General features: G+C 38.8%; 1 protein-coding gene across 9 annotated transcripts in view; it reads left to right on the top strand.

The window, feature by feature from the left end:
* The first annotated feature begins 262 nt into the window (after nt 1-262).
* CCDC50 (coiled-coil domain containing 50) overlaps nt 263-27,003 on the top strand; it is a 74,104-nt gene continuing 47,363 nt past the window's right edge. For 7 of the 9 annotated variants that reach the window (XR_001794693.3, XR_011388000.1, XM_008266664.4 and 4 more), the window contains exon 1: nt 267-400. Coding sequence is in view for 7 of the 9 variants with exons in the window: in XM_008266664.4 (XP_008264886.1) it covers nt 352-400 (49 nt within the window). In the remaining 2 variants the exon portion in view is untranslated. Of the gene's footprint in view, nt 401-13,456; nt 13,519-27,003 lie in introns of all 9 variants that reach the window. The other 2 variants (XM_070072365.1, XM_017346992.3) reach the window with 1 other exon arrangement.

Here is a 27,003-nt window from a genome sequence, read left to right as displayed (position 1 = left end):
GCCTCCCGTCGCCCGCCTGCCGGCCTTTCTGTCTCCTCTCTCCTTCCGTACTGGACGGCCCGGGTCCATTTCCGGGCTCGGGATATTTGGTACTGAACGGGGCTGGGGGCGCGGAGCAGGTGGCAGCTGCGGGGCAGCTGGGCTTCCCGCCTGCTCTGCCGGGGTCATCTCCCGCCGCCTTTGTCAGCAGCACAGCCCGGGCCGGCCCGCTCCCTCCTCGGGAGCCCGCGCACGCCGCCGGCCGGACTTTGGCGCTGCGTCGGGCGCTGCCGCTGTGTGCTAGGGCCCGGCTCGGCGTCGGCTGTGCTCGGGAAGCGGACGGCGAGGGGCTGCTGGGACCCCAGGCCCAACATGGCTGAAGTCAGCATCGACCAGTCCAAGCTGCCGGGTGTCAAGGAAGGTAGGGGCCGGGGCGGGAGGCGCGCGGGGCCACTCCCCTCTCCCCAGCCCGCGTTCTCTGAGAGCAGGGGCGTCGGCCTTGCGCCCCTGCAGCCCTCTCAGGGCACCCGCCAAGTGTTGGGCTGGCCGGGACGTGGAGCGGATGAATTTAGTGGTGGGGGGAGCCTTTAATGTGCCAAGCCTGTTTTAAACCTCTGAAAGGAGCTGGGGTGGGGGGAGGGCAGCACCACCCTCAGCAACTGGTTGTGCAAATGTTTTCGTGGATGGCAAAGCCCTTTAAGTGAATGCCAAGGAGTTGGGTAAAACAGATGTATTGTTCTTAAAAATCTGGGCCCAGCCTTGCTGTCTGGAAGGCTGGGACGTGGGGAGGGGTTGACAGTTCCCGGCCGAGCCTTTGTTTTGAAACATGATTCTTTCCCTACTTTTCATAGCCCGGAGTCTGGCTGGCCGACTCTCCCTCCTTCCTGGAGGTTTAAAAGTTAGCATTGGTCTTGCTGCGCTCAGGAGGATGGGAACCCGCTCTAAGCATTTTCTTACCAAGTACAGTGAGCGAGGAGAGCAGGGGGACTATTTTTTTTTAATGGCTCCCTATGTTTATGTTCAAGAAAATAAATATTGATTAGTATTGGCCTGGCTTAGCTAGGCAGCAAGTAGCCCTTTGAGTTTCCTTCCGTGGGCTTCATTAGGTGCATTTTTTTTTTTTTAATTGAGATCATGGGTGCTGGATTACTTTCACCTTTAGTTGTCTTTGGTTCTTTGGTTTTAGGAAGCAGAAAAGTTCCAGAGTGCTATTTCAAGCCTATTGTTTCTGAAGGGTGTTGTAGCACCCCTAGGCCTGAGGTTTTAGCACTGGTGTTTACCTTTTGGTTGCTAGCCTGGCTTTAACAAGTAGGTACGGTTCTCACATCACTGTCAAAACTAAGAAACCTGAGTGATAGGAAAGGCAAACCAGTGCTTTACTTGGAGAGGCCTAATATTCTAGATGTCCCGTGCTTTTGAATAGGAGTTGTGTGTGAGTGAGACTTGGGTGTGTGTCTATAAAATAAGTGATCCTACTGTAATACCTTGCTTTCTTGGAAGGTGATGCCTACAGTGAGAATCGGGGTTCAGTTCCTAAGTGGTGTGATTTTACTCAGCCCACTTTCCATCTCTGATAAAACTCTAAAAAAATAAAGCCCTCACTTTATGAATATTACTCTTTGGCCTTTAGTTTCTTACCAAGACATGAATGATTTATTCTTGCATGCAAGTATTATTTCTCAAGGAGTCCCACAATATGTTCTATCTAAAAATGGAAGGTTTTTCCAGTCCCAAACTGTAGAACTTACTATGTTCAATTTTGCTTTACTTTTGCATGATAGGGTGCTTGGCAATCCAGTTTATATAATCTGTTAAAGTGGGAATGCTTAGTGTGGTTCTTTCATTTGTCTTCATTAATGTAGAATTAAATACATTTTGATTTTGAAGGTACTCAGAGACTGTTGAGACGATCTTTGTAAGCATTTTTCTGGTTCCAACATTGTCAAAAGGATCATAGATTATATTAGGAATGTCCTAGAGGTGGTGAAGTTTTTGATGTGGGAAGCATTCAAGTCTAATAAGTATATCTTTCTTTAATATAATTCCTAATTATGGCTCAGTTGCTCCCTTACAGTGTCTTTATCCTAATTAATGAGAATAAACCTGGCATCCTGAAAGGTAAAACATGCACAAATATTGAGACTTTTATTCTACTGAAACTCCAATTAAATTTGAGAATGAGTTGAGTACTAATTTGTTTAATATTCTGGCATGGATTTTTGAATTCTGAGAAAGTGCTTCCTTTATTTTTCTTTTAAACTGTTGGTAGCTTTTATATATAATCATATTTGGCAACATGGGGTAGATTCCAGTAGAAGAAATTGAGAATGATAATGCAATTGATGTGTGCCTCTTTGACTGCCTTTTCTTTAGGAATGTGTGAGGTACCCTGTGACCTTTGTTGTGAGCAGAGGTCCTGGGTAACAGCTGACATCAGGGTAAGGGGATATGTGTACTACTTTTCTGTGTTAGAATCCAGTGCTTGGACAGTCCTTTTTTAAAACACACACACACGCCCCCAGGCCCCCTCATACCACCCCCCCCCCCCATACCCCATGGTGGTATTTATACCTTGGGCAGTCTCAAACTGGCAGACCAAGAGAGATGTTTAGGTGAACAGAATTAAGTCAACTAAATGTCAACACACATAATTTTCTGGTTAAAAGAGTATTTGAAACATCTGTATAATTTTTGTAATGAAAACACTGTTGCCAGTGTTTAAGAATATGGCTTTATTTCTTTTGAAACATTTGGAGGTCTGTGAAACAAAATTTGAAATAATTCCCAACTTTTTTTTTTACATTAGTGGATGTGTAACTGAAACACAACATGCAATTTACAAACCTTAGGCAAAGGAATAGGCAGGTTCCAACAATATTGTGAAAACTTCTTATTTTGGAATTCAGAACTGAGAAAACATTTTTCTAAAAATGAGCATTTTTAATCAGTTCACAAAGTTAGCACTTTTAACCATGTATATCACATTTTCTGTTGTCAATTTGGCTTCTTTACTGAATTTTCTTTCTGAAATAGCAGTCTACTCCCCACGTTCTTTTCGCTCTTTCCAGAGTCCCCTGACTTAATTTCAGTTGCCCACTTATCCTTGTAATTTTGCCATTTTTCCCTAACAGAAATTTTATATTATCATAAAATCTGGCCTGAGAGCTTCAGCCTGCCCATCAAAGCCTGGCTAGGCCATTTTAAATTTTAGCAACTTCTTTGAAGTTTCTTAAGCATCACAGTTTTCATACCTTTAGCCACTTAGCAGTTGCATTCCAGCCTTCCCAGCTTCTTTAGTTTTTTCATCAGATTCCCAAATTTTTTATTTTGCTTTCTCTTTATTCTTTAGGTGGAAAGTTCTATCTCAAGAGTTGGTGAACTCCAGGTGTGCCTGTGCAGTCCTGTGTTCTTGACACATAAAATCAGTGTACCAGCCTGCACCAAGGCTCACTTGGCTAATCCTCTACCTGCTGCGCCATCACCCTGGGTTCTTGTTCTGGTTGGGGAGCCAGATTCTGTCCAAGTTGCTCCTCTTCCAGTCTAGCTCTCTACTGTGGCCCGGAAGAGCAGTGGAGGGTGGCCCAAGTGCTTGGGCCCTGCACCCGCATGGGAGACCAGGAGGAAGCACCTGGCTTCTGGCTTCGGATGGGCGCAGCACGCTGGCCATAGTGGCCATTAGGGGAGTGAACCAACAGGAGGAAGACCTTTCTGTCTCTCTCTCTCACTGTCTAACTCTGCCTGTCCAAAAAAAAAAAAAAAAAAAAAAAAATCAGTGTACCAAGGAGTGACTTGTTTCTTGAAATACAGGTAGCTAGCAATTCGAGGAACAAATTCTTGTATCTTTAGTGAAAGATAAAATTGAATACATTTTTAGAAAAGCCTATGAAAGGAAGCATACCTGCAAAGCTCTAATTCTTTTTAGGTCTCCATTATGCTACACTGGTAGCGTAATGGAATAAATTCAACTAATGGTTTAAATCCAAAATTTCAAGGGAAAAAATGCAAAATTATATCTGGTACAATAAGTGAACCCAGTAGTCTCAGAGTTGAAAAGTTTATCAGATGTACAATAGGCATCTGTTGTGATGGCTGTCTGTAAGATGTACTTAATTTATCTGGCTCCAGGGCAAATTGGCTTTACCTTTGCTTCAAAATTCAGCAGCAGTTTTTCTTGTTACTTTTTTAAAAACAGTATTTTTGTTTAAGGACAGAGAGAGCCTGTTAGTTCCATCTATTAGTGCATTCCCCATGCTTTTTGAAAAAAAAAATGCATTTTTATTTATTTTAAAGCAGAGATAGTTGGGGCTGGGCCAGAGTAAATCCAGGAAAGGAACCCACATATATCTGGAAGGCACTCAAGTACTTGAGTCATCACCTGTTGCCTGGCACAGCACAGTGTGTGTGAATTAGCAAGAAGCTGAAACTGGAAGTGGAGCTGGGACCCAAACCTAGGCACTCCTGTGTGGGCTGTGAGCTTCCTAACCAATGAAGGATGCTATCCTCTCCCCTCACCCCCATTTTTTTTAAAGAGACTCTGGCTGGATCTCTTTGAGCTAGGAGGTTTGTTGTATCTTATCTTCCTTTACCCTCCCATTCACATCTGTCACCTGATAAGCAGATGTTAAGTAAATATTTGAATATGTGAGTGAATGAATGAATGGCTGTATTATTAGATGTACTCTACTGGTTTAAGAATTCTATTTCTGGCATAATAATTTCATATTGCTTCTCAGAGACAAGCTTTTAGAGGACAGAGATAATTTACCAGCATTAACTTTATAAAGACTTTGGATTTTTTTGTTTGTTTCAGATTTTTTTGGGTGGAGTGTCTGTCTTGTAAATAGAATTCATCCAACATAGATAGCATTAAAAATTGAAAAAGTTGTTTTTTTTCTTCCAGCTTTGGACACAAAAGTCATTGAGTATAGGGCTCTACAAAAACATTTTTTAAGTGTAAAGCAGGTGGAAGGAATCTTAGATACATATATTAAATAATAATTTGGGGTCAGTGTTTTGGCACAGCAGGCTAAGCCACCACGTGCAATTCTGGCATTCCATATGAGCACTGATTCTTGTCCCTGATGCTCCATTTCTGATCTAGCTCTCTGCTAATAGGCCTGGGAAAGCAGCCGAAGACGGCCCAAGTGCTTGAGCTCTTGAACCCACATGGGAGATGAGGATGAAACTCCTGGCCTCCTGGTTTGGAAGTAAACTAGCAGTTGCAAGATCTCCGCCCCAGTAACTGCCTTTCAAATAAATAAATGAATCTTTTTATTAAAAAAAAATATTTGCTAGGTGTCATATATTGTGTGAGTATAGTTTTACAATTAAAACAAAAACAAAAAATGTCTTATGGTGTGTGGACTTGGTTTTTACCATTGTTTGCAATACATGAGCTTTTTGTCAAGAGCCCTGGAAATTCATGTACCAAAACTGCCACTTGCTTAAGGTGAAAAAAATTAAGTTTATTTCTATATGTTGGCAGGCAATACTTTCTTAAAGTAATAATTTTTTCAAATGTGTAACAATGTTATTTGTAATAAATGAAAGCTGTGAGGTGTTGAAAGGAGTATTCCCATGTGGGACACTAGAGTTAATTGATAGTTTAAAAAGGGATCTCGGCGGAGAAAGCATTAAAAACCACTAATGTAGGCTAGCCTCCTCGTTTTCTAGATGAAAATCTGAGGGCAAGGGGGAGAGAGGTTAGTTGTATAAAACCACTGAGGCTGAGTAGTTTTGGAATTAGCACATTGGGGCTTAGAATTAGAAAAGTTTAGAACTGTGAATATTTACAGTCTTCACTTTCTTTCCTCTCCTACCTTCTTCCTTTCTCCCCCATTCTTTCTCCCATTTCTTCTCTTTCTTCTGAGTAGTTCCATAGAAACATAAGATTAATTCCTTATCTGTTATATTTAAATGGTAGAATGAATGTTATGAATGACAAGACCATGTCAGAGATTTTTCTGAGGTTAGTTACTTTAGGGTTTATCTTTAATGTAGATGGCAATCTGTTAACATGGGTGTTATTTTAATCTATTTTTATTCATTTGAATGACAGAAAGATCTCCATCTACTGGTTCACTCCTCAAATGTCCACAACAGCTAGGAGAGACTCAATTTGGGCCTCCCACATAGGTGGAAGGGACCAAATTACATGTCATCTGCTGCTTCGTAAGGTGTACATTGGCAGGAAGCTGGAATAGGGAGCAGAGCTGGGCCTTGGACCCAGGCAGTCTGATGCAGGATGTGGGTGTCTCAACCAGTGTCTTAACCACTATCTGAAATGCCCACTGCTATTTTATTTTTTAATTAGAATCATTTTAAACTTCTATTTTTGACTCAGCAAATGAATGGGTGAACTAGAAAATCACACTCCTGCCTTGGAGTTTTCTATTTGAAAAACCACACAAAATATTTGTTTTGTACTCTTCAGCTTGAAGGGACTAATGGTTAAAATTAAAATATATCGGGGAAATAAACTCAAAGCCATTGTCTGATCTTCCCTCAGTTCTTGTAAAAGAGATCATGAGAGAAAAAGTTAATTTTATTGATATAAATGAATTTCACATCAAAAAGCAATTTAAATGGTAGCCACAGGAAATGTCATTGGGTTAATGTTTTAAACTGATGACCCATTTAAAGGTGTCCTATGCTTGAAAAATGTAATATTAGGCCACCCTACATCTTGGTTGAGACCTACAAAGCATAATTGGTTTTTATATTCAGAAGGACTTTGGGGATTAGACTTTTAAATCTAGAATGTTCCAGATGTTTGAGTTTAGAAACCAATGAAAAGAGTGATCAGTTACTCGTTTTAAAAACGGCATGTTAAACAAATAGACACACAAAAAAACAAGAACTGTTTCTCTTTGCCATCACAATAAAATATTTTCAAAGCACACAAATACAATAATAAATTTGCATGCATAAAATAGTTGATACCCATGCACAGTTGTAAAATAGTGAATTCTTTCTAATAAACCAGAGCCAGTGTGCAACCAGTCTTGTTTATGTATCAGTGGTTCGTTCTTTTTTCTTCTTAGTCAAGGTTATTGAAGAGTTATTTATATACTCTAAAAATTTAGTCTTGCTATTATATGGATCTGAGTTTTGACAAATGTATAGTCTTGCAACCATTGCATCATCAAGATACAGAAGAGTTCATAACCTAACTTCTCTACCCCCTTTCCTTCCTTTGCTATCACTGATTTGTTTACTGCCCCTGTTTTTGCCTTGTCAAAAATATTATATGATAGGAATATGCAGTAAATAGCTTTTAGAGTCTGGCTTCTTTCTTTTAGCATAATATATTTAAAATAATATGTGTACCAGTAATTCTGTTCCTTTTATGGCTTAGTAGTAATCCATTGTATGACAGTTTGTTTCTCCCTTTAGTTGAAGAACATTTGGGTTGTTTACAGTTTAGGTGGTTATAAAGAAAGTCACTCTAAACAAGCACATACAGTTTTGTATTTTTGGTGAGAATGAATTTTTTTTTCCAGTTACTAAGGCCCTTAGACTGGGGTTGCTAGGTCATAGGATCAGTGTGTGTTAGAATTGCCAAACCATTTTTCAATGTGTTCTGTCTTATATTCCCACTGAAAATGTCTATAATTTCCAATTGCTCTGCATCCTTGCTGGCACCTGATATTAGTACGTTTTCTTTTTTTTAATATTACCTATTTAGATGATATGCACTGATACCTCATTGTGGCTTTATTTGCATTTCCCTAATAACTAACAAGATACAGCCTTTTTCCTTACGTTTATTTTCCATTCCTGTATAATTTGTTTGTTGAAGTATTTGTTCTAAACTTTTGCCTCCACTCCCTTCTTTTTGATAATAGACTATTTTCTTATCATTGGGTTTGGGGAGTTCTTTACATAATCTTGATATGTCTTATCAGATATATAATTTGCACAAATTTTTTAAATTTTAGTTCAGCATAAGAATGGTATTGGGAGCTTTGTTGTAAACCAATTCCAAACTTTACTTGATACTAGTTGTATCTCTTGGAGATGGTGCTAGGAATCTGTAGTTTTAATATACAGAGTATCCTACGTGCTTGCACTTTCATAGAGAAAATTTAGAAAACATAGCTCTAGGAGCTGGCATTGTAATGCAGTGGGCTAAGCCATGGCCTGCGATGTTGGCATCCCGTGTGTGTGCCACTTCATGGCCCAGCTGCTCTACTTCCAATCCAACTCCCTGCTGATGCTCCTGGGTAATCAACAGAAGATAACCCAAGTGGCTGAGCTCCTGCCACCCACTTCTGAGACCCAAATGAAGTTCTTGGCTCCTGGTTTCAGCTTTAGTCAGCCCTGACCATTGCAGCCATATGGGGAGTGAACCAGCCAATGGAAGATCTCTCTCCCTCTCCCTCTCCTTCTGTCTCTCTGACTCTGCCTTTCAAATAACTGAATCTTTCTAAAAAAAAAAAAAAAAGAAAATGCAGCTTAACAATACTTTGATTGCCTCAATACAGGGACTTTCCCTATTCTAATCTCTTAAATTTCTGCAGTGACAGTTCATTTATCTGATAATATGAAAGAACGAGCAGTAATTCTTTCCAGTACCTGAAATTTGTTACCTGAACTTGCAAACCATAGTCCATGGGCTGATCAGGCCCACTTTCTGCTTGTTTTCATGTAGCAGGTGAGCCAAGGATGACTTTCACATTTTTTAATGGTTCATGAAAGAGTGAATGTTTTGTGATGTATGAAAGTCATATGAAATGCAGATTTCATTGTTAGCAGAGTTTATTGGAACATAGCTGTGCTCACTCATTCACATGTTGTCTGTGGCTGCTTTCATGCTACAGAGGCAAAGATGAGTAGCTGTAAAAGAGACCATATGTATGATCCACAAAGCTTAAGATTTTTACTGTCTGATACTTTACAGAAAAAAAGTTTTTATGTTTTCTCATTACCAAATAATTGCCTCTGTTCAAAACTTGTTACTGCTATTTGTGTGAATTATGTATTAATTTCCCTTAAAAACTTGTATCAGAGACTGATTTACCACCAGGTTTTGAAGGCTTTCTGCATGATGAGCATTTCCAGTCCTCCTACAGATCCTCAGTTACCAAACATCAAGGGATTCTCCACTGGACTTTTTGGCTTTTGCTTTTTGAATTAGTCATAAAGACTAAGTCAATTTCCGTTAGCTTTATTCTAGGACTTGTAAGTGCATGTGGTAAAAGTGTGAATGACTTATAAGGACATATTTGTCTGTTCATTGCCTCCTCATCAACAACATTTGTTTATTGGCTGTAGGGGAGTTCATGATTTATTTTTAGTATTACCCATACTAAATTTTGAGTACTGTTTTCCCACCAAGTAAAGTACTGATTTCCTCTTCTGTATTATGAAATTCTGAACAAAAATATACGATGTTAGGTCTAGTAAGACTGTGAAAAACTCCTCATTATCTAGATGGAAAGCTTGAAACAGAAAGAGAAAGGACTTGGGTTCTCATTCTCATCATCTCCACATCTCGACTTTATGTTAACATTGGGCCAGCTGCTATTTTGAAAAGGTCTGCTTACTTTCTACACTTGCATTTACAAATCATTTTCTACCTTTGCTTACTGAAGTTTCCTTGTTCTGTCAGTGAATGCTGGATTCTAAGTTGACATGTCTGCTTCTATTGTTTTTCCAGGCTTTTGTGTGGTGAGACCTCATTATTTTAAATTGGGCTTTAGTGTGTCCACAAATCATTTCTTTTTTTCTGTTTTTGTGATTACTCATTGAATCTTAATGGAATTGATTGTTGAAAGACCATTAGCTGAAGGGAATATTGCTGAATTACTACATTGAAACTGTTTTTACTTAGCTTTCTTTCTGTTCCCAATATATAAGTTTCCCTGTGTATTCCCCCAAAATGTTGGGAACAGATGTTGTACCAATTTGTACAGTTGAAGGGAGGTAAGAAGTACACACATTTCTGATTCATACTTAACTGGCAGTATGTTATGTAACTATTTTCTTTTTCATTGTAAGTAGCAGCATAGGAGGTGACTTTGTATTCTGTACATTTCTGCTATGCTTCTTTTCAGGAATTGAGCTCATACTAGAGTTATTTTGCTGTTTGCTTTAGTTTACCCAAACTTAAAATAATTTATCTAAATGGAAATCTAGCTCAGCTGACTAACCTCTGTAAAGGGAAGTATTTTGAAACTAGATTAGTAAAACTTGGTTTTACATCTCTTAATCACTTATTACTCTAACAATTTGGAGAAAACAGTATCTCTAAGTTCTAGTTTCCTTATCTGTTCATGGAAGATAATACTTACTATGCGTAATACAGAGGCTTCCATACCCTCTTCCCTAAAACTCCAGTCTGAATGCAGACTGGGCTCTTGGGTTCTTTACCTAGATACCCACCTGGTCTGTCAGGTGTACTCTCTTCATTACTTCTCTTTAAACTGGCTAGCACACTTAATGCTAAAAACAAACAAACAAACAAACAAACAAAAGCAGGCTTGCTGTGAGAATTAACTGAAAAACTGGATATTTCTAAAATGGAGTGGTATACATTCAGTCTTGATATCACTGGTCAAATTGTTCTGAAATTTGCTCTCTTCGAAACCATTGTTGCTGTGAGACTGTCTGCCTAGAGTTTACTTCTCCATTATATGAATACAGCTTATTTCTGTTCCCCACCATAATCTCTGCCTTGTCCCAGCTCAAATTCTGATTCTCTGTTAAGGTCATTCTCTTTATCTATGTGTCTCATCAACCCATTTTCAAGTATTTAATTTCTTAACCAATATGTGTCCTTCTCTCCATGGGTCCATTAATTTTCTCAAGACAAGACTGATAGCTCACTGATCTCAGTATTTCTAAAGGTACCCTACACATAGGAGATACTCCAGAAAACTTGTCATAATGTCTGACTATTTATAGTCAGGCAGACTGACCTGCATCTAATGAATTAATTCCCCACAATATGACCAGTGATCATTTGCATGAATTCATTGGGGATAGGAATTGTATACTAGGAACTAGTCATTTTTACTTTTTGTTATTGTATCTTAAATTTTCTTTAAAGATTTATTTGAAAGAGTTACAAGGAGAGGGGGAGATACACAGAGAGGGATCGTCTATCCGCTGTTTAACTTCCCAGATGGCCACAGTGGCCAGGCTGAAGCTAGCTAGGAGTTTCTTCTAGGACTGCCATGTATGTGGCAGGGTACAAACACTTGGGCCATCTTCCACTGCTTTTCCCAGCCCATTAGCAGGGAGTTAGATGAGAAGTGAAGCAGCTGGGACAGGAACCAGTGCCTCTACATGATGCCAGCATTGCTATATACACTGCAACGGGCCCCTTTATCTTAAATTTCTCTAGGGAGCTAATTGGTATTGAGGATAACCCAATAGGCCTACACCTGGAGCAGTCTCCTCATCTAACTTGTCTAAAGATTAATTTTAGTTACATAAGAACTTGGTAATATCTGTAAAGTGATGTGCCAGTTTTTGTTGTTGCTAGAGGATTCAGTTAGTTTCCTAGATGATGTTGACTTTCATTAAGAATTTTTTTTGTCTGCTATTTTGTCTGTTTTAGATAAAGGGGAGAAGATTCTTAAAGAGTTTTAGCTAGATAGATGAAGCATCGCATATATTTTTTCAAATTTGAAAAGTATGGGATTAGAAACTAAAATGATACATGTGCAGATTGTAAATATAGAACAGTTTTTGATTAAAACGATGTGAGGAAGTATGAGCAGAAGAATAAACTTAGGAATTTTTCCTTTGAGGGGAGAGATGTTTAATTTGTACTTATTTTAGAATGATCTTTTTCATCTTCATATGATATATTAGAAATTAACACTGCTTGGGGCTGGCATTGTGGGTCAACGGGTTACAGTGCTGCTTATGACAGCGATACCCTACATTGAGCTCCAGTTCGAGTCCTAGCTACTCAGCTTGAAGTCCATTTTCCTGCTAACGTTCTTGGGAAGACAACAAAAGATGGCCTAAGTAATTGGGCCTCTGCCAATCATGTGGGAGAGCGGGGTGGGATTCCTGGCTCCTGGCTTTGGCCTGACTCAGACCTATAGCCAGTTGAGGAGTTAACTTGCAGTTAGAGGATCTGTTTCTGTCTGTCTCCTTCTCTGTCACTATACCTTTCAAATAAATAAGTAAATCATAAAGACGTTAGCATTGTTCTAGAAACATGCAGTGCTCCATCACATTTACAGTTCCAGAGAAATATATTAAATTCCCTAAACCATCTAAATAATTTTGATTCCTTAAACAAGTGAGGCAGGTGCAGGTGGATTCTCTATAGAAAAAGGTATTCAGACAGCTTATTTTTCTGTTTACAGATGCAGGCTTCCCCTGATTTTTTTTCATTTCCTCTACAAGGTTTTAAATAGTAACCAAGGGTACTATAGGGTGTGTTGGTGTGAATAGTAATAAATAGAGAAGTTTAGGACATTTAGAACATATTCAAGATAATTTAAAACATTTTGTTATCATCCAGAAGCCTTTTAAATAGGAAGGTGTTAGCTTTCATGCCTGTTCTGATTATCTATCCCCAGGAAAACTTTTAGTAAATGGTACTGTCTGCATTTGTGTTCACTGGGCAGTTATTGATTGATAACATGGTCTTCTTTCACCTTGATACTAAAGGCCCTATGGGACCTGCTGGTCAAAACAGGAAAAGCTTACCTTTTTATGAGGCAGCAGATTGAATGAGAGGTTATTTTAAGGTTTGCTGGTGGCTAAAGTTGCTCCACAGATGAATAAAAGCAGGTGTTTTTCATTTTATATGCTAGAAATAGTGAAGTCAACAGCAGCAATGAAGAAAGCAATAATTGATGCAGGTGAAAGTTAGCACATTCATGGATAGGTTTCAAATCAGTTGCACTTTCACATTTGATTGACTTCACTTCCATTCAGGGTTCCACCTTCATACCACTGTTGGTAGTGACACTCTGATGATTCTTCTATTAAAATAAACTTAGGAAGTAGTTTATACATGGGATCCTTCTTTTTAATCCTGGGCATTCATCTGAAAAAGATTTGGAGTAGTTGAGCTTATTAAATAAACATTCTACAAATTCTGGTTTCCCATTAGCTCAGGTCCATAAAATGTGCTGGAAATATGTTCTTTTTTGTTAGATATATGACTTCAGAAAGAACTATAGGAATACAGTATACTATTGGTTATATTTCTTGCCAGGAAACTTGTCAACAGATTCCTTTGAGCAAGTGGTGCCTGCAGATTCCAGTGTAGATGCTATACTAGAAGAGTGACCAGATCCATGTTAATCAGTGACTTAGTGGGACTTAACCTAGCTAAAATTCTTGATAGAAAAGAATTAATTAAAAGACTTGATTAATTTTGAACATGCCAGTAATAATAGGCTATCTGTATTAAGCTGCTTCATATTGAGTAGCCAGTAATTTCTTGGATCCTTCACATACCTTACCTGATTTAGTCCTCACTACATTTATCCTTATTTTACAGATGAGGAAGATCTGAGGCTCAGAAAAGATTAAATAACTTGCCCAAGCTCTTTTAGGCTTTGAGTAAGTAGCATTTGAATCCTGATCTATATAGCTCCAAAGTTGATATTTCTTCTTCTGAAATACTACTTAAGCACTCTGTTTACTTTCATATTACTGAAGAAATCTCAGCATTCTTACTGGGCTCTGTCACTGTTGATTGTCATCTTCGGTTTTTTCTAATTTTCTCATAGGGCTATCTAAGTTTCCAGGCTTTTGGAAACCATCTAATGTTCACATGTAGCAAAATGCCAGTCAGGTGAATGCAGATTTATTTTAAAAAAGCGAAAGTACCCCATGCCAGTGAAACAGCACAGAGTCAGAATTACTGCCTATAATCTGTTTTCATCTTGCTGTTATTTACGTAAAAATTACCTGCGTTTACTTTGAAATACAGGCTACGTTCTTTCAGTTTACTGTGAGATACCCCTTGATCTGAAAAGACTATATTTCTGAGGGAGGCAATCTGATGTTAGTCTAAGTTTGCTTATAATCAGAAAGCTAAATCTCTAGTCTACAGAGACATAGCCAAGATTAGAATAAAACTGAAGCAATTCTAGGACCAGCCCTGTGGCATAGCTGGTAAAGCCACCGCCTGCAACATTGGCAATACATATGATACCGGTTGGAGTTCTGGCTGCTCCACTTCCAATCTAGCTTCCTGCTAATGTACCTGGGAAAGCAGCAGAAGTTGGCCCAAGTGCTTGGGCCCCAGCGCCGATGTGGGAGACCTAGAGAAAGCACCTGGCTCCTGTCATCCTGGACTGTTTTGGCCAATTGGTGAGTGAACCAGTGGATGGAAGATCTGACTGTCTCTCCCTGTACCTCTTCTTTCAAATAAATAAAATAAATCTTAAAAAAACAAACAAACAAAAAACCTGAAGCAGTTCTAGAAAGGTACTTGTGATTTCAAGTTACCTTTTAAACAAACACATTTCTGGTCAGTGAACATGACCAAGTTCTGAGTATATGCTGACATACCAGGAGAATTCCAGAAATATCAAAATTTGTTTAATTTTTTGTGTTCATAGTATTTATGTATGTCCAGATTACTAGAAATGCTCATAAATTTCTGCAAATGTTTATCAGAATGAAACTGAGAGTTGTGGTTTGCTTTGTGGTTGTAAGAGACTAAGAACATTTTATTATGTCTGTGTATCCCATGATCTCTCAAAATAGTTTGGGAATTTTTAATATTCTCATTTGCTTGAAATCAAAATGGATTTACTAATCCTAGGAGGGGAAAAGTACTCACTAAAGTATCTGATTGCAGAAGAAGAATCAGCAGTGGAAATATCTGACTCAAGGATAAGTAGAATCTGCAGTAGCTAGTACTTAGGGAACTCTGTTGTCATACGAAGCCAATAAACCAAAATGGTTTTTCTTTCTCTGGTGTAAACTTGTACTTATGTTGGGTTGGATATGATCTTTTGGGTTTTTATGGGCAGCACTGGGTTTATACTACAGAGATTTAAGGAGATGGGTGGCTTTTCTTTCTAGGCTAAGGCAAACAGAGAACTGACTGCCAAACCATTTGAGGGCTTGCTTAAGTGCCAGGAAAAGTGCCATTCAAGTAGTGGAACAACAAAAGCTTGGAGTTTCTTTAGGGATAAATAAAATCAAATTAAGTAAGTTCTTAAAATCCAGATATTTTTTGTGAAAAATTCCTTTGGAAAAAATTATGTCTGCTGCTGTTTCTTTAATGGTATTTACCTTTTTGAGGATGCCTTGGGGTATTTGTTTTCTATGTAGGTTTCAGAATAATGTGTGAGTACCCTTTAAAAAAAATTGCATTGCTCAAGTACTTAACCATAGTTATTGTTCCTCTCATTTTACACGTAATCAAACATAAATGATGCTAGTTTAACATTCAGTTAATGATTAGAAGAGCCAAGATTGGAAAAGAGTACCCTGAGTTATACTATGTTGCTTCCTTGCACTGAGCATTCACTGAGTATCTCATGGAACCAATGTTCTGTTCAGTGTGCTACAGAAAAAACTATACACTTATTATTTGTTAAATTAATTTTGATAGTTATTTCTTTAATCAATGAAATTTTAAGAATTTGAAAAATTAACTGAACCATTTTAAAAACAGGATGTTTCCTTTTTACTCATGTTTATAGTGTTAAAAATGTTTTTACTGGCTGTGTAAGAGCAAATATTAATTCTAATGTAGAACACACATGTAAAATGTGGTTTTTAAGAAGGCATGGAAGATACTTATAAATTTAATAGAACGCTTGTTCAGTTATCAGTTTAATTTCCTTAGCCTTTAGTTTTTGGTTTTTTTTTTTCCATTTACTTATTTTTATTTGAAAGGCAGAGAGAAAGAGAGTTCCCCTCCACTGCCTCATTGCCTATGTGCCTTCAGCAGCCAGGACTGGGCAAGACTAAAGCAAAGACCTGGGAACTCCATCCCACTCTCTCCTGAGGGTTACAGGGATCCACGTATTTGTGCCCTCATTTGCTGTTTCCCTGGGAGTATCCTAGCAGACAGTTGGAATTGGAAGCAGAGCCAGGCATTTAGATCCAGGATGTGAGCATCCTAAGGGGCATCTAATTGCTAGGACAAATATCCATGCCATGATCATTTTAATATTCAAAGCCAATTGAAATTCAAAAATATTCACATTTGCTAATAAGAATCCCAAGTCTTTCAGAAAGTGTTGATTAGTGGGACAAGAAGCAGAGGAGCTATTTCCATATACAAACTTTGAAGATAAGTTGGTGGCCAGCTTAAGACCAATAATATGCCCAAGATATTTGATCTTCCATAATGGCAAAGTGAATTATAGCTGTTCCTTAAGATACACACACACAGTTGAAATGGTTTTAAATGCTGTGTAGTCTAATTCAGGTTCACTAAGTGGTCTATACCATTATTCATATGTCACACTCTGATTATCACATGGAAGAGTGTTATGCAAGAAAACTTTAGTGACATTGTGTTTTCTGCACTGTCCAAAATAGTAGCCACCAGCTGCATATGGCTATTTAGTACTGAAAATGCGATTGTAAAGTTGAATTTTTAAAACTTTGATTCAATTTAAGGCAATCCTTTCTTTTTTTTTTTTTTTTTTTTTTTTTTAATTTATTTGAAAGGCAGAATTACAGAGAGGCAGAGGCAGAAAGGAGAAAGAGAGAGGTCTTCCATCCAATGGTTCACTCCCAGATGGCTGCAATGGCTAGAGCTGTGCTAATCTGAAGCCAGGAACCAAGATCTTCCAGATCTTCCACGTGGGTGCAGGGACCCAAGGACTTTGGTCATCTTCTACTGCTTTCCCAGGCTATTAGCAGGAAGCTTGACTGGAAGTGGAGCAGCTGGGACTCTAACACTGCAGGCACTGAAACTGCCGCCCTCCAGGCGGTGGCTTTACCCACTGTGCAGTAGCGAGGACCCAAGGAAATTTTAAAGTATCTTTTCTGACACTGTTATGTCCAATGTTAAGTCATGTATAGTACACAACAAATGAGGCTTTGAAGGATGTCTTATTGACCTCTTTTTGGGAGTATGAAGATGGAACCCAGTGATTGGATGGGGACTTAGATTAAATGATCTGTTCAGGCTCGTTTTGGGATTGTAGGATATTTGTTGAGACAGAGGAAGTTCAACTTGAGTGTTTTGTGTTAATATCTGAATTTCCATTTTCTGAGGATAAACAAAGTCTGAGTCATAAGTTTTCTTTAAAAAAATCATTTATAGAAATTTGAATCACTTCCTTATGAAAAGTGTTATCCTTATCCATCAATTCTACCAGTGTTAGTAAAAATTGCTCTTCCACCCTGCTACCTTTTCTCTTTTTTGCACTGTTCATCTCATTCCTAATCATTTATCCTGTCAGATGGAAATTTTTGACTCAGCCATTTTCTTTTTCCCAGTAAGTTACCCAGTTACTTTGTGGTCTCTGATAATGATGTAGATGGTCTGTGATGTTAAAGCAGTACATCTGATTTGATGACTTATATTATCTCAGCATTTTCAAAACCCACTTGCCTGCAATCTGGTTTGTCTGTGGTTAGCTACAATAAATCTGCTTGCCAAACAAGTGGTTTAGGTTACTCGGGTTTTCATTTAACTTTGAATTTGGGGTATTAAAAAAGAACATAATACAATAAATTGCATCAGAGTGAAATGTTGAGATGAATTAGATTGTTTTGCTTTTTAAAATGGCTCATTATTGTTCAGTCTTAGGTTTGTTGAAAGTATGTGTATATTGTGTAGGTGCAATGTTTAAAACTGTTGATATTCATTATATAATTGAATGCTTTGGTATTAATCAGCTTTTCATTACTTTAGCAAAAATACCTGAGAGGAGCTTCTTGGGAAGGAAAACGTTTATTTGGCTTATGGTTTAGATGTTGGAAGTCTTAAGATGGGGTGGCCCATCTAGTGAGGCCAAAGGAAGACCAAGGGACAATCATATATACAGCTAAGGAGCTGAGAGGCACAGTTAACACACTCTTCCCCCTTCTATGTGATCTCTCCTTATAATGCCATCATGATTTGATCATGGGCTCCACCTTAGCAAACAAATCCAATCCAATCTCATCCCAAAGTTTCCACCTTCCCTAATTACCACTCTAATCCATCAATCATTAAAATTAATCTATTAACTGTTAACATATCACTTTGGGATTTAAATATCCCCATGAAGGGGTGAGTGTTTGGCATACCAGTCAAGAGTGCACTTTGGCTTCCTGCATTGTGTAACAGAGTGCCCCAATTTGAGTTGCAGCTCCCCTCCATTCCAGGTGATAGCTCATGTGGGAGACCTGGACTGAGTTCCACACTTTTTGCTTCAGCCTGTACCAGCACCAACAGTTGTGGGCATTTGGTCAGTGAATCACCATATGGGATATGTATTTGTATGCATGTCTCTTTCTGTCAGTCTCTGTCTTTCAAGTCAATAAAGTAAATCATTTTTTAAAAAAATTATTTATTTATTTCAAAGAGTTACACAGAGAGAGGAGAGGCGGGGTGGGGTGGGGTGGGGTGGGGTAGGGGAGTATTTCTGCTAGTTCACTCCTCAATTGGTTGCAATGGCCAGAGCTGTGCCGATCTGAAGTAAGGAGCTAGGAGCCTCTTCCAGGTCTCCCACATGGGTGCAGGGGCCCAAGGACTTAGGCCATCTTCCACTGCTTTCCCAGGTCATAGCAGGGAGCTGGATCGGAAGTAGAGCAGCCAGGACTTGAACCAGAACCCATAAGGGATGCCAGTACTGCAGGTGGTGGTTTTACCTGCTGTGCCACAGTGAAAACCCCAGTAAACATATTTTTAAACACATTTTCATGAGTTTTGAATGCCAAGTCATATTCAGTCTGTAGCAACTTCCCATTTAAGTTCCAAAATAACTGAATTTAGTTTCATACTTGGTACTAATAAACCATTTCGTTTCAGTGAAGAGCCAGCATTAATTATTTCTCCATTCTGATAATGAGAACCAAGCAGCTTTTGATATTTCCCTTCAAACTTTGGTGCTCAGAAATATTTTAGCCAAACTTAGTGCTTTGTGTAGGCTTTGTTTTTGCTAGTCTGCTTTCTTATTTTTGCCTAAGAAAACAACAGAACTTTCATTCCGAAGCCTTAAAGGAACAGTATAAATTGAATCATACTGCTGCGGCTGATTTTTTTTTCCTGTTAAATAGTTGTTACATCTGTGTTTAATGCTTACATTGGAATAAAAACTTACATCTCTTCTTTTTATTTCAATGTTTTGAAGAGAATTACAAGAATCTTCTTAATAGAAAGCAAATTGGAAAATACATAAAAATGTTTAAAAAGAAAAGTAAGCTACAAGTTAGGATTTTGATATTCTTTCTGGAACTTTCTCTAGGTGAAAAGTCAGGTGTTTTCACTGTAGCCTGAGTTCAGTATAGTGAGGCTTGCAAGGTTGACCCTGGGCGCTGGCCATAACATGGAGACTATTATTAGGACTTTTGTCTCAAGAATGAATATAGGCTGATGTCTATTCTTGAGACATAGTCAAAGGAGACTGGGTCACATTTTCTTTGGAACCTGGAGCATGCTTTTTTAATACTTTTTTTTACTTTCACTAAAATGTAATTTTATCACTGTTTTCAAAACAAATTTTTTTATTTTAATGTAGATTTAATAGCATTCTTTTCTGACTTACTGAAATGCATACCCATTTCACCAGTGGATCTTTTTGAACAGAAATATTTGGACCTAGAAGACCCAGTTTGATTTCCAATTCATTTATTTGTGGGGTGATCTTTCTCAGGCCACTTTTGTGATCTTTAGTTTCCTCCTAATTAAAATAAGGATACTGATAAAACCTTTATCTTCAGGTAGGTAAAAAATGTATTGTAATCTACAAAATTCTGTGTCTCAGTTGTGATTGTCCTTAACAAACTTTCTCTAGAGAAATTGTGTCTCTGAACTATCTTCCTTGTACATGAGTGTTTTCACATGCATAGAACAATGGAAAGCAAGTATAATCCCTGTTTCCAAAGCAGTTACTATGTAGTCCATCTGCCCCTAATAGCATATGTATGAAAATAGGATAACTCACAAAATGCTACTATTCCATAAAAGGGAAAACAGTTACAGTTGAAAGAAATAGCCTCTGGTGGAAGAATTAATCCACACTTTTTTATGTGGGTGGAAGCTTGTAAAGATTGAGTCATAGGAATTGTTCTTTCAAAAAGTATTAGAGTGTGGATAAGAGAAGGACAGAAGAGAATGACATAGGAGGATGACATTACTTCTTTCCCAGTTTGTATGTAGTTAACTGGGAAAGAATGCTAAGTGTTGCAAGTTAGAAGAGGTATGAGAGTGATCTGTAAGCCATTCCTTGAAGCAGACAGTTCTGGACTTAGTTGCGATGGGATGATTAGATGGTGTGTATTCATTCTGCACATTTGACTGGAGTGAAAGTTGTTCTTGCCAACAAGAGTACAATTTAATTCTTGTTTAGTACTTTTAAACTTTTGAGCAGATTAGCTCAACAAACTGTCTCTACAAATTTTTTTCTGTTTCTAATATAAATACAGGTTAAGTGCTCATTTTTGGCTAAAATTAGAGAATATGTTCATTTACTATAATACTAAAGAAAATTCCCACTATCCTTAGTGTAGTGTGTGTGCATGTGGGTGCATTGTTTTGTAGTTTGGAGGGGGCACTTCTGTTTGTCCATTTTAAAAAAAGACATTTTAGCCAGCGCCATGGCTCTGTAGGCTAATCCTCCACCTAGCGGCGCCGGCATACCGGGTTCTAGTCCTGGTCGGGGCGCCGGATTCTTTCCTGGTTGCCCCTCCTCCAGGACAGCTCTCTGCTGTGGCCCGGGAGTGCAATGGAGGATGGCCGAAGTCCTTGGGCCCTACACCCCATGGGAGACCAGGAGAAGCACCTGGCTCCTGCCTTTGGATCAGCGCGGTGCGCCGGCCACAGCGCGCCAGCCTTGGCGGCCATTGGAGAGTGAACCAGCGGAAAATGAAGACCTTTCTCTCTGTCTCTCTCTCACTGTCCACTCTGCCTGTCAAAAAAAAAAAAAAAAAAATTTTATCCCATCACTTCTAAATATGAATCACTTTTCTGGAACAAATTATGAAGAGAATATTTTGTTTCTGAATGAAGAAAAACTGAATGAGCTTTCTAAATAATGTTAAATTTGTTTTATATAAATACAGTCATTTACTTTTCCCGATATGGATACAAACCTGAGGAGATACAAATCTGATATTATTAATGACTAAGAAAAACACCATTTTAAGATTTCATATTTGTTATTGGACTGGATTTTAGGGAACATTCAAATTTGTGATCTTTTCTTTTAAAATGTTGATTGCTAAAGAAATTGAGTTTTTGTTTTCCTGCTAACTGCCAAGGGGAGAGCAGATGAGGCGTTCTATGTAAAAGAAGCACCTCTGTAACTACGTAGATGGAAAGTACCCACCATCATTTATAGGCGAAATTGGGGAGCAGGCTGTGTCTGGACCTAGGGTAAAATTAGCAAGCAGGTACACCTGCAAGAAAGTGTCCTAGGAGAAATAATGAAAAACAAAAAGACGACAAACATGGGGAACAAATCTAAGAGGAGGAAAAGTGTGAAAGATAGCTTTTGGGTAGTTTGAGGTAGAGTGAGATTGTGATGATCAGATTTTTCTTTGGTGCTTGCCGGGGATGCAGTGTACTTGGAGTGCTATGGAATTGCCACAAGCTCAGCCCACAGGGCCATTCTGTCCTCTGCTGCTTTGTGTCTTCAGTGCTTCTGGCACACAAAGCTCTAAGTCACCTTGTGCATTTTTGTCTTTGGAGCTTTTTTTCACGGTTAATTCTCTGCTGTAAATATTTACTGCTTCTGTCCATAGGATTTGTAAGCTTCCATTGAGATCATTCTGGATGTTAACTTATACTTCAAGGTATTGCTAAATATTCTGTTTGTCTCTCCTATTCCTTACACCTAGCTCAAATTCACAGCTTTCATAACTGATCCAGTATTTATGCCTTCAAAGAATTTACTACAGTTCATTAATGTAACATTTATTGTTATACCTACTTGCCTTTAAAATTTTTTATTTAATATAAAATTATATTTATGAAGTATTTTGTGGCATTTCATTTCATTGTGTGTCTGCTTTGTGCAGTGTATAGTCAAATATATCTACCTCCTCAGACATTCAACATTTCTTTATGGTGAAAACATCCAAAATCATGTCTTGTAGAATTTCTTTCTATAGAAAGATATACAGAGGGGCCGGCACCATGGCTCACTTGGGTAATCCTCTGCCTGTGGTGCCGGTATCCCATATGGGAGCCGGGTTCTAGTCCCGGTTGCTCCTCTTCCAGTCCAGCTCTGCTGTGGCCCACGAGGGCAGTGGAGGATGGCCCAAGTGCTTGGGCTCCTGCACCTGTATGGGAGACCAGGAAGAAGCTCCTGGCTTCAGATTGGCACAGCGCCGGCCGTGGCGGCCATTTGGGGAGTGAACCAATGGAAGGAGGACCTTTCTCTCTGTCTCTTTCACTATCTATGACTCTACTTGTCAAATAAAAAAAATTAAAAATAAGAAAGATATACAGCACATTATCTGTAGTCATATTTCTGTGCAGTAGAGCACCAGAACTTCTTACTCCTCTCTGGCACTTAGTACCCATTAGTCAGCCTTTTTTTTTTTTTTTTCCCCCCACCTTTCCTCTTATTTACCTTTCTGTCATTCCCACCTCTTTACTATTTTGGGAGTGACATATTCATTCTGACATAGAGTTCAGCACATGCTTATTGAATAAATGAGTGTTTATGAGACTATAACATTTGTGTGTTTAGGGAAAATCCAGAACTGAATGAGAATCTTACTCTCCAAAAGGAAAATAGATTGGAATATATTTGTATATGTATATGTATAAGGTATGTCAGTCAGTCCCCTCTTAATTTCTGAGACTGACTCTGTTTAATGTAAACTAATTCACTGAATATTTATATGTATATATTTGGGTTAAAAATCATTGAAACTCCTTTAATAGGAATGATAGAGGATCCTAATTTTCCTGTTACAATAGTATCAATAAATGATTAGTTTATTTAAGTCAGGGGTGGGTAACCTTCTGCCAAGGGCCATTTGGATCCTATAATATCATTTGTGGATCATACAAAGTTATCAGCCTAAAAAGTAGCCTTCTGTAGATTTACTAAGTTTTGAGTCCTGCCTGCCATTGCCTTGGCAGAACTAAACCAAATAACTTCCCAAGCCTTATATGGCCTGCAGGCTGGAGGTTCCCTACCCCTGACTTTAATGGTAGTTGACAAATTTTACAAGTCTGTGATTCTTTCAAATGGCAGAGCTTAATTCTGTTCATGATGTTGTTCACTTGCTTTCTGGAACTCTTACTGTTCTTTGCCTTTTTGACCAGTTTCTTCTTTTTGTTGTTGTTTTCATTAGTGAGCATTTTCTGAAGTCTCAACATGCTACATCCGGTGCTAATTGTTAGGTGAGATTACCCCTATAGTATTCCTATCCTCAAGGATTTCTAAATGGATGGTGAGGCAGCTGTATGCTGTAGCTCAGGAGCCAAGTACATTTCTTTCTGTTAAAGCTTTTCTAAACAAGCGGTGTTCCAGGATTTTAATGTTTAAAAGATATTTAGCCACCATACTGTAAGTTTTGTAAAGTGTCAAGTTACAGAGGAGGCCACAGGACCATTTAGGTCAGGGTGGAAATAAAGCAGATCAGTTGGAAAATTGTGGTGCGGACACTCATGTTAGTATCAGGTTAGGAATAGTAGACGATGATGAGGTTGATTTATGGAAAGAACACAAAAAACAACCGTGGGTTTGGAGTGAGAGAGAGTGAACACGGCTGGGAAGGTGTTTGAGAAGTGGGGGTGAAAGACTAGGTTCCAGAAATCCACTTTAAATGTGGCCGAAGGTAAAATTGGTGAATGGAGCTCATGGCTGTTTGTTCTCAGCATACTGTTTATACTGTTTACAACCAAGCAGAGTAGGTTAGAGAAAGAGCAAAGTTCTAGGCAGGCTCTTAGCCTGGCCTGTCTGTGAAATGTTTTCTGACATACCCAGTCCAGTTACTGATTTACAAAGGTGACTAAATGTTTGTTCCCAGGTTGCCATAGAGTAATTATGTAGGGTTTACACAGGCAGATCTTGAAAGAAGTAGAGTAGATGCAGAAGAAATTATAGATTGGACAAATAATATTTCAGAATAAATGAGTCGTACTTGGAAGCATTTAATAAATTCTGAGGTCCTACATCATTATATTTGACACTACTACTATGTATATACTCATAATCCATGCATTTCCCTATAGCCATTAAGATCTTCTAATTTAGGCCGTGCTTATACCCAGTTAGTACCATTTCTGGATCTGCAGAAAAAGAGTTAGCATCAACTTAGAATAATTGAATTTGTAAATCAGTCTTGCTCTTTAGATATTAAGAAATCATAGGCCGGCGCCTCGGCTCAATAGGCTAATCCTCCGCCTGCAGTGCCGGCACCCTGGGTTCTAGTCCCGGTTGGGGCACCAGATTCTGTCCTGGCTGCCCCTCTTCCAGGCCAGCTCTGTGCTGTGGCCTGGGAGTACAGTGGAGGATGGCCCAAGTCCTTGGGCCCTGCACCCGCATGGGAGAGCAAGAGAAGCACTTGGCTCCTGCCTTCGGATCAGCACGGAACGCTGGCCGCGGCGGCCATTGGAGGGTGAACCAACGGTAAAGGAAGACCTTTCTCTCTGTCTCTGTCTCTTTCTCACTGTCCACTCTGCCTGTCAAAAAAAAAAAAAAAAATCATTAAGAAGGCCATGTTATTATAATCAGGAATTCACACATTCCTTACCTCTATTAGGTCAGACTACATGTTTGTGATTTAACAATATATGCTGTTGATGAAATGAAGGAACTTAAAGGAATTTACATTTAATTATAGAATTTAAAATGTAAAAACATTACTAAAAACAAACACAGCAACCTAGTAATCTACCACAAAAATTAGATGTTAATATTTTGCCTTAACTGCTTCAGTCTTCTCTTTTTGTAAAGCTGTAGAGTGACTTGTGTAGCTAAGGCAGTCCTGCCCCTTCTTTTTCTGTTTTCAGAGACAATTGCCATTTTGAATTCAGGTTATCAGTGCCATATATTTATTCATTCAAAGATGTATTTATTTGAAAGACAGAATGAAACAAAATGTTCACTCCCCAAATGGCCATAATAGCCAGGTCTGTAACAGAGCTAACCGAGGAACTAGGAATTCCACCCAGCTTTCCCACATGAGTGTCACATACTCAAGCTTTTAAGACTCATTAGCAGGAAGCCAGACTGGGGACTCAAACCAGCATTTTGAAATGAGATGTCAGCATTGCATCTCCAAGGTCTCCATATTTAAATATTAAGTTGTTTCTTTGATTGTGGCACAGCTGGTTAAACTACCACTTGTGTTGCCAACATTCTATATTTTAGTAATGATTTGAGTCCTGTCTGGCTATTCTGCTTTGGATCCAGCTCCTTGCTAATGTGCCTGGGAAGGCAATGAATTATGGTTCTGAGCAAGGTCCCCTGGCAGCATGATGGAGATGTAGGTGGAATTCCTGGCTTCTGGTCTTGGCCTTGCTCAGTCTTGATTGTTGCAGCCATTTGAGAAGTGAACCAACATAAGAAATATATCTCTCTCTATTCTCTTTCTCTCTCTGTCTCTCTCCCTCTACCCACCCCCACTTTACCTTTCAAATAAATATTTTTTTAAGATTTATTTATTATTTATTTGAAAGTCAAAGTTACACAGAAGGAGACACACACACACACACACACACACAGAACACACAGAGGGGGGTAGGAGGGAGGGAGATCTTCCATCCGCTGGTTCACTCTCCAATCTACTGCGACATCCGGAGCTGCGCCCATCCAAAGCCACAAGCTAGAAGCTTCTTTCTAGTCTCCCACGTGGGTCCAGAGGCCCAAGGACTTGGGCCATCTTCTGCTTTCCCAGGCCATAGCAGAGAGCTGAATCAGAAATGGAGCAGTCGGGACTCGAACCTGCACTCATATGGGATGCCAGCACTGCAGGTAGCGGCTTTACCTGCTACGCCACAGCACCGGCCCCTCAGATAAATCTTTAAAAAATAAAATTTTGATTTCCATGTAGTACTTGTACGTTTTAATGGGGTACAGCATAGTATTTCAACACACATATGTAACATAAATCAGCCAGTTAGCTTTTCAGTTTCCTTTTGTTTGTAGCCTGTTAGCTCTTTTCTTCAATTTCTTTATGGAGTAAATAATACATTATTGCCAACTGTAGTCACTCTAGTGTGCTATGGGGCACTAGAAGAACATTACTTCTATCTGATTGTGTTTTTGTCTCTCAATGAGGGACAAGACAATGTGTGAATATATATGTGAACATAAGTGAACACAGGCAGTGTTGTTCATCTTTTTAAACGTCCTCAGAGATAAATCCAAACCTGCAGAAAGAAATCTATGACCTTCTATAAGTCCCAGGGGGTAGTTTCATGAGTCGTACACATTGTAGTAGTCTGATGCTTTGGGGAATTTTCCTTTTATAATATTAGTTACGTATTTGGAATAGAGTAAGAACATAGCATCTAAACTACACATCCTTAAAACAGCACTTTTCATGATGAGTTCTTCATGTTTTGGTTTGCATATTCCTTTTAATAAGCAGGAATTTAAATTGTAATTTGGAGTTAAATGGACCTGGGAGACCAGTAGGTAGTCTTGCTGGGATTTCCTGAGGGAGGCAAAGTTAGGGATAGCTTTCCAATTTCTTCCATTTTTGTTTGTTTGTAAATTATTTAGGGTTTAGAGAGACCCAGAGACCCTGGAGATGAATCCATTGAAGCACATGCTTTTTCTTAAAGTGGAGATTTGTTTCTACTGAGGAACTAATGATGGTGTGGTTTTCCTTAAGGACACTAGGAGAGCTGTAAATCTCTGAGTTTGTCTCCTGAGAACCACAGAGGCCGATTCATAGACTAGGTTTCTTCTAACTTCCCTGACCCATGCAAGCAAGAACTCAGCTCTCAGC

Source organism: Oryctolagus cuniculus, chromosome 4 (genome assembly GCF_964237555.1).
Source record: "Oryctolagus cuniculus chromosome 4, mOryCun1.1, whole genome shotgun sequence".
NCBI lineage: Eukaryota > Metazoa > Chordata > Mammalia > Lagomorpha > Leporidae > Oryctolagus > Oryctolagus cuniculus.
The sequence above is the reverse complement of the archived record's forward strand: the minus strand, read 5'-3'. Positions and strand labels throughout refer to the sequence as shown.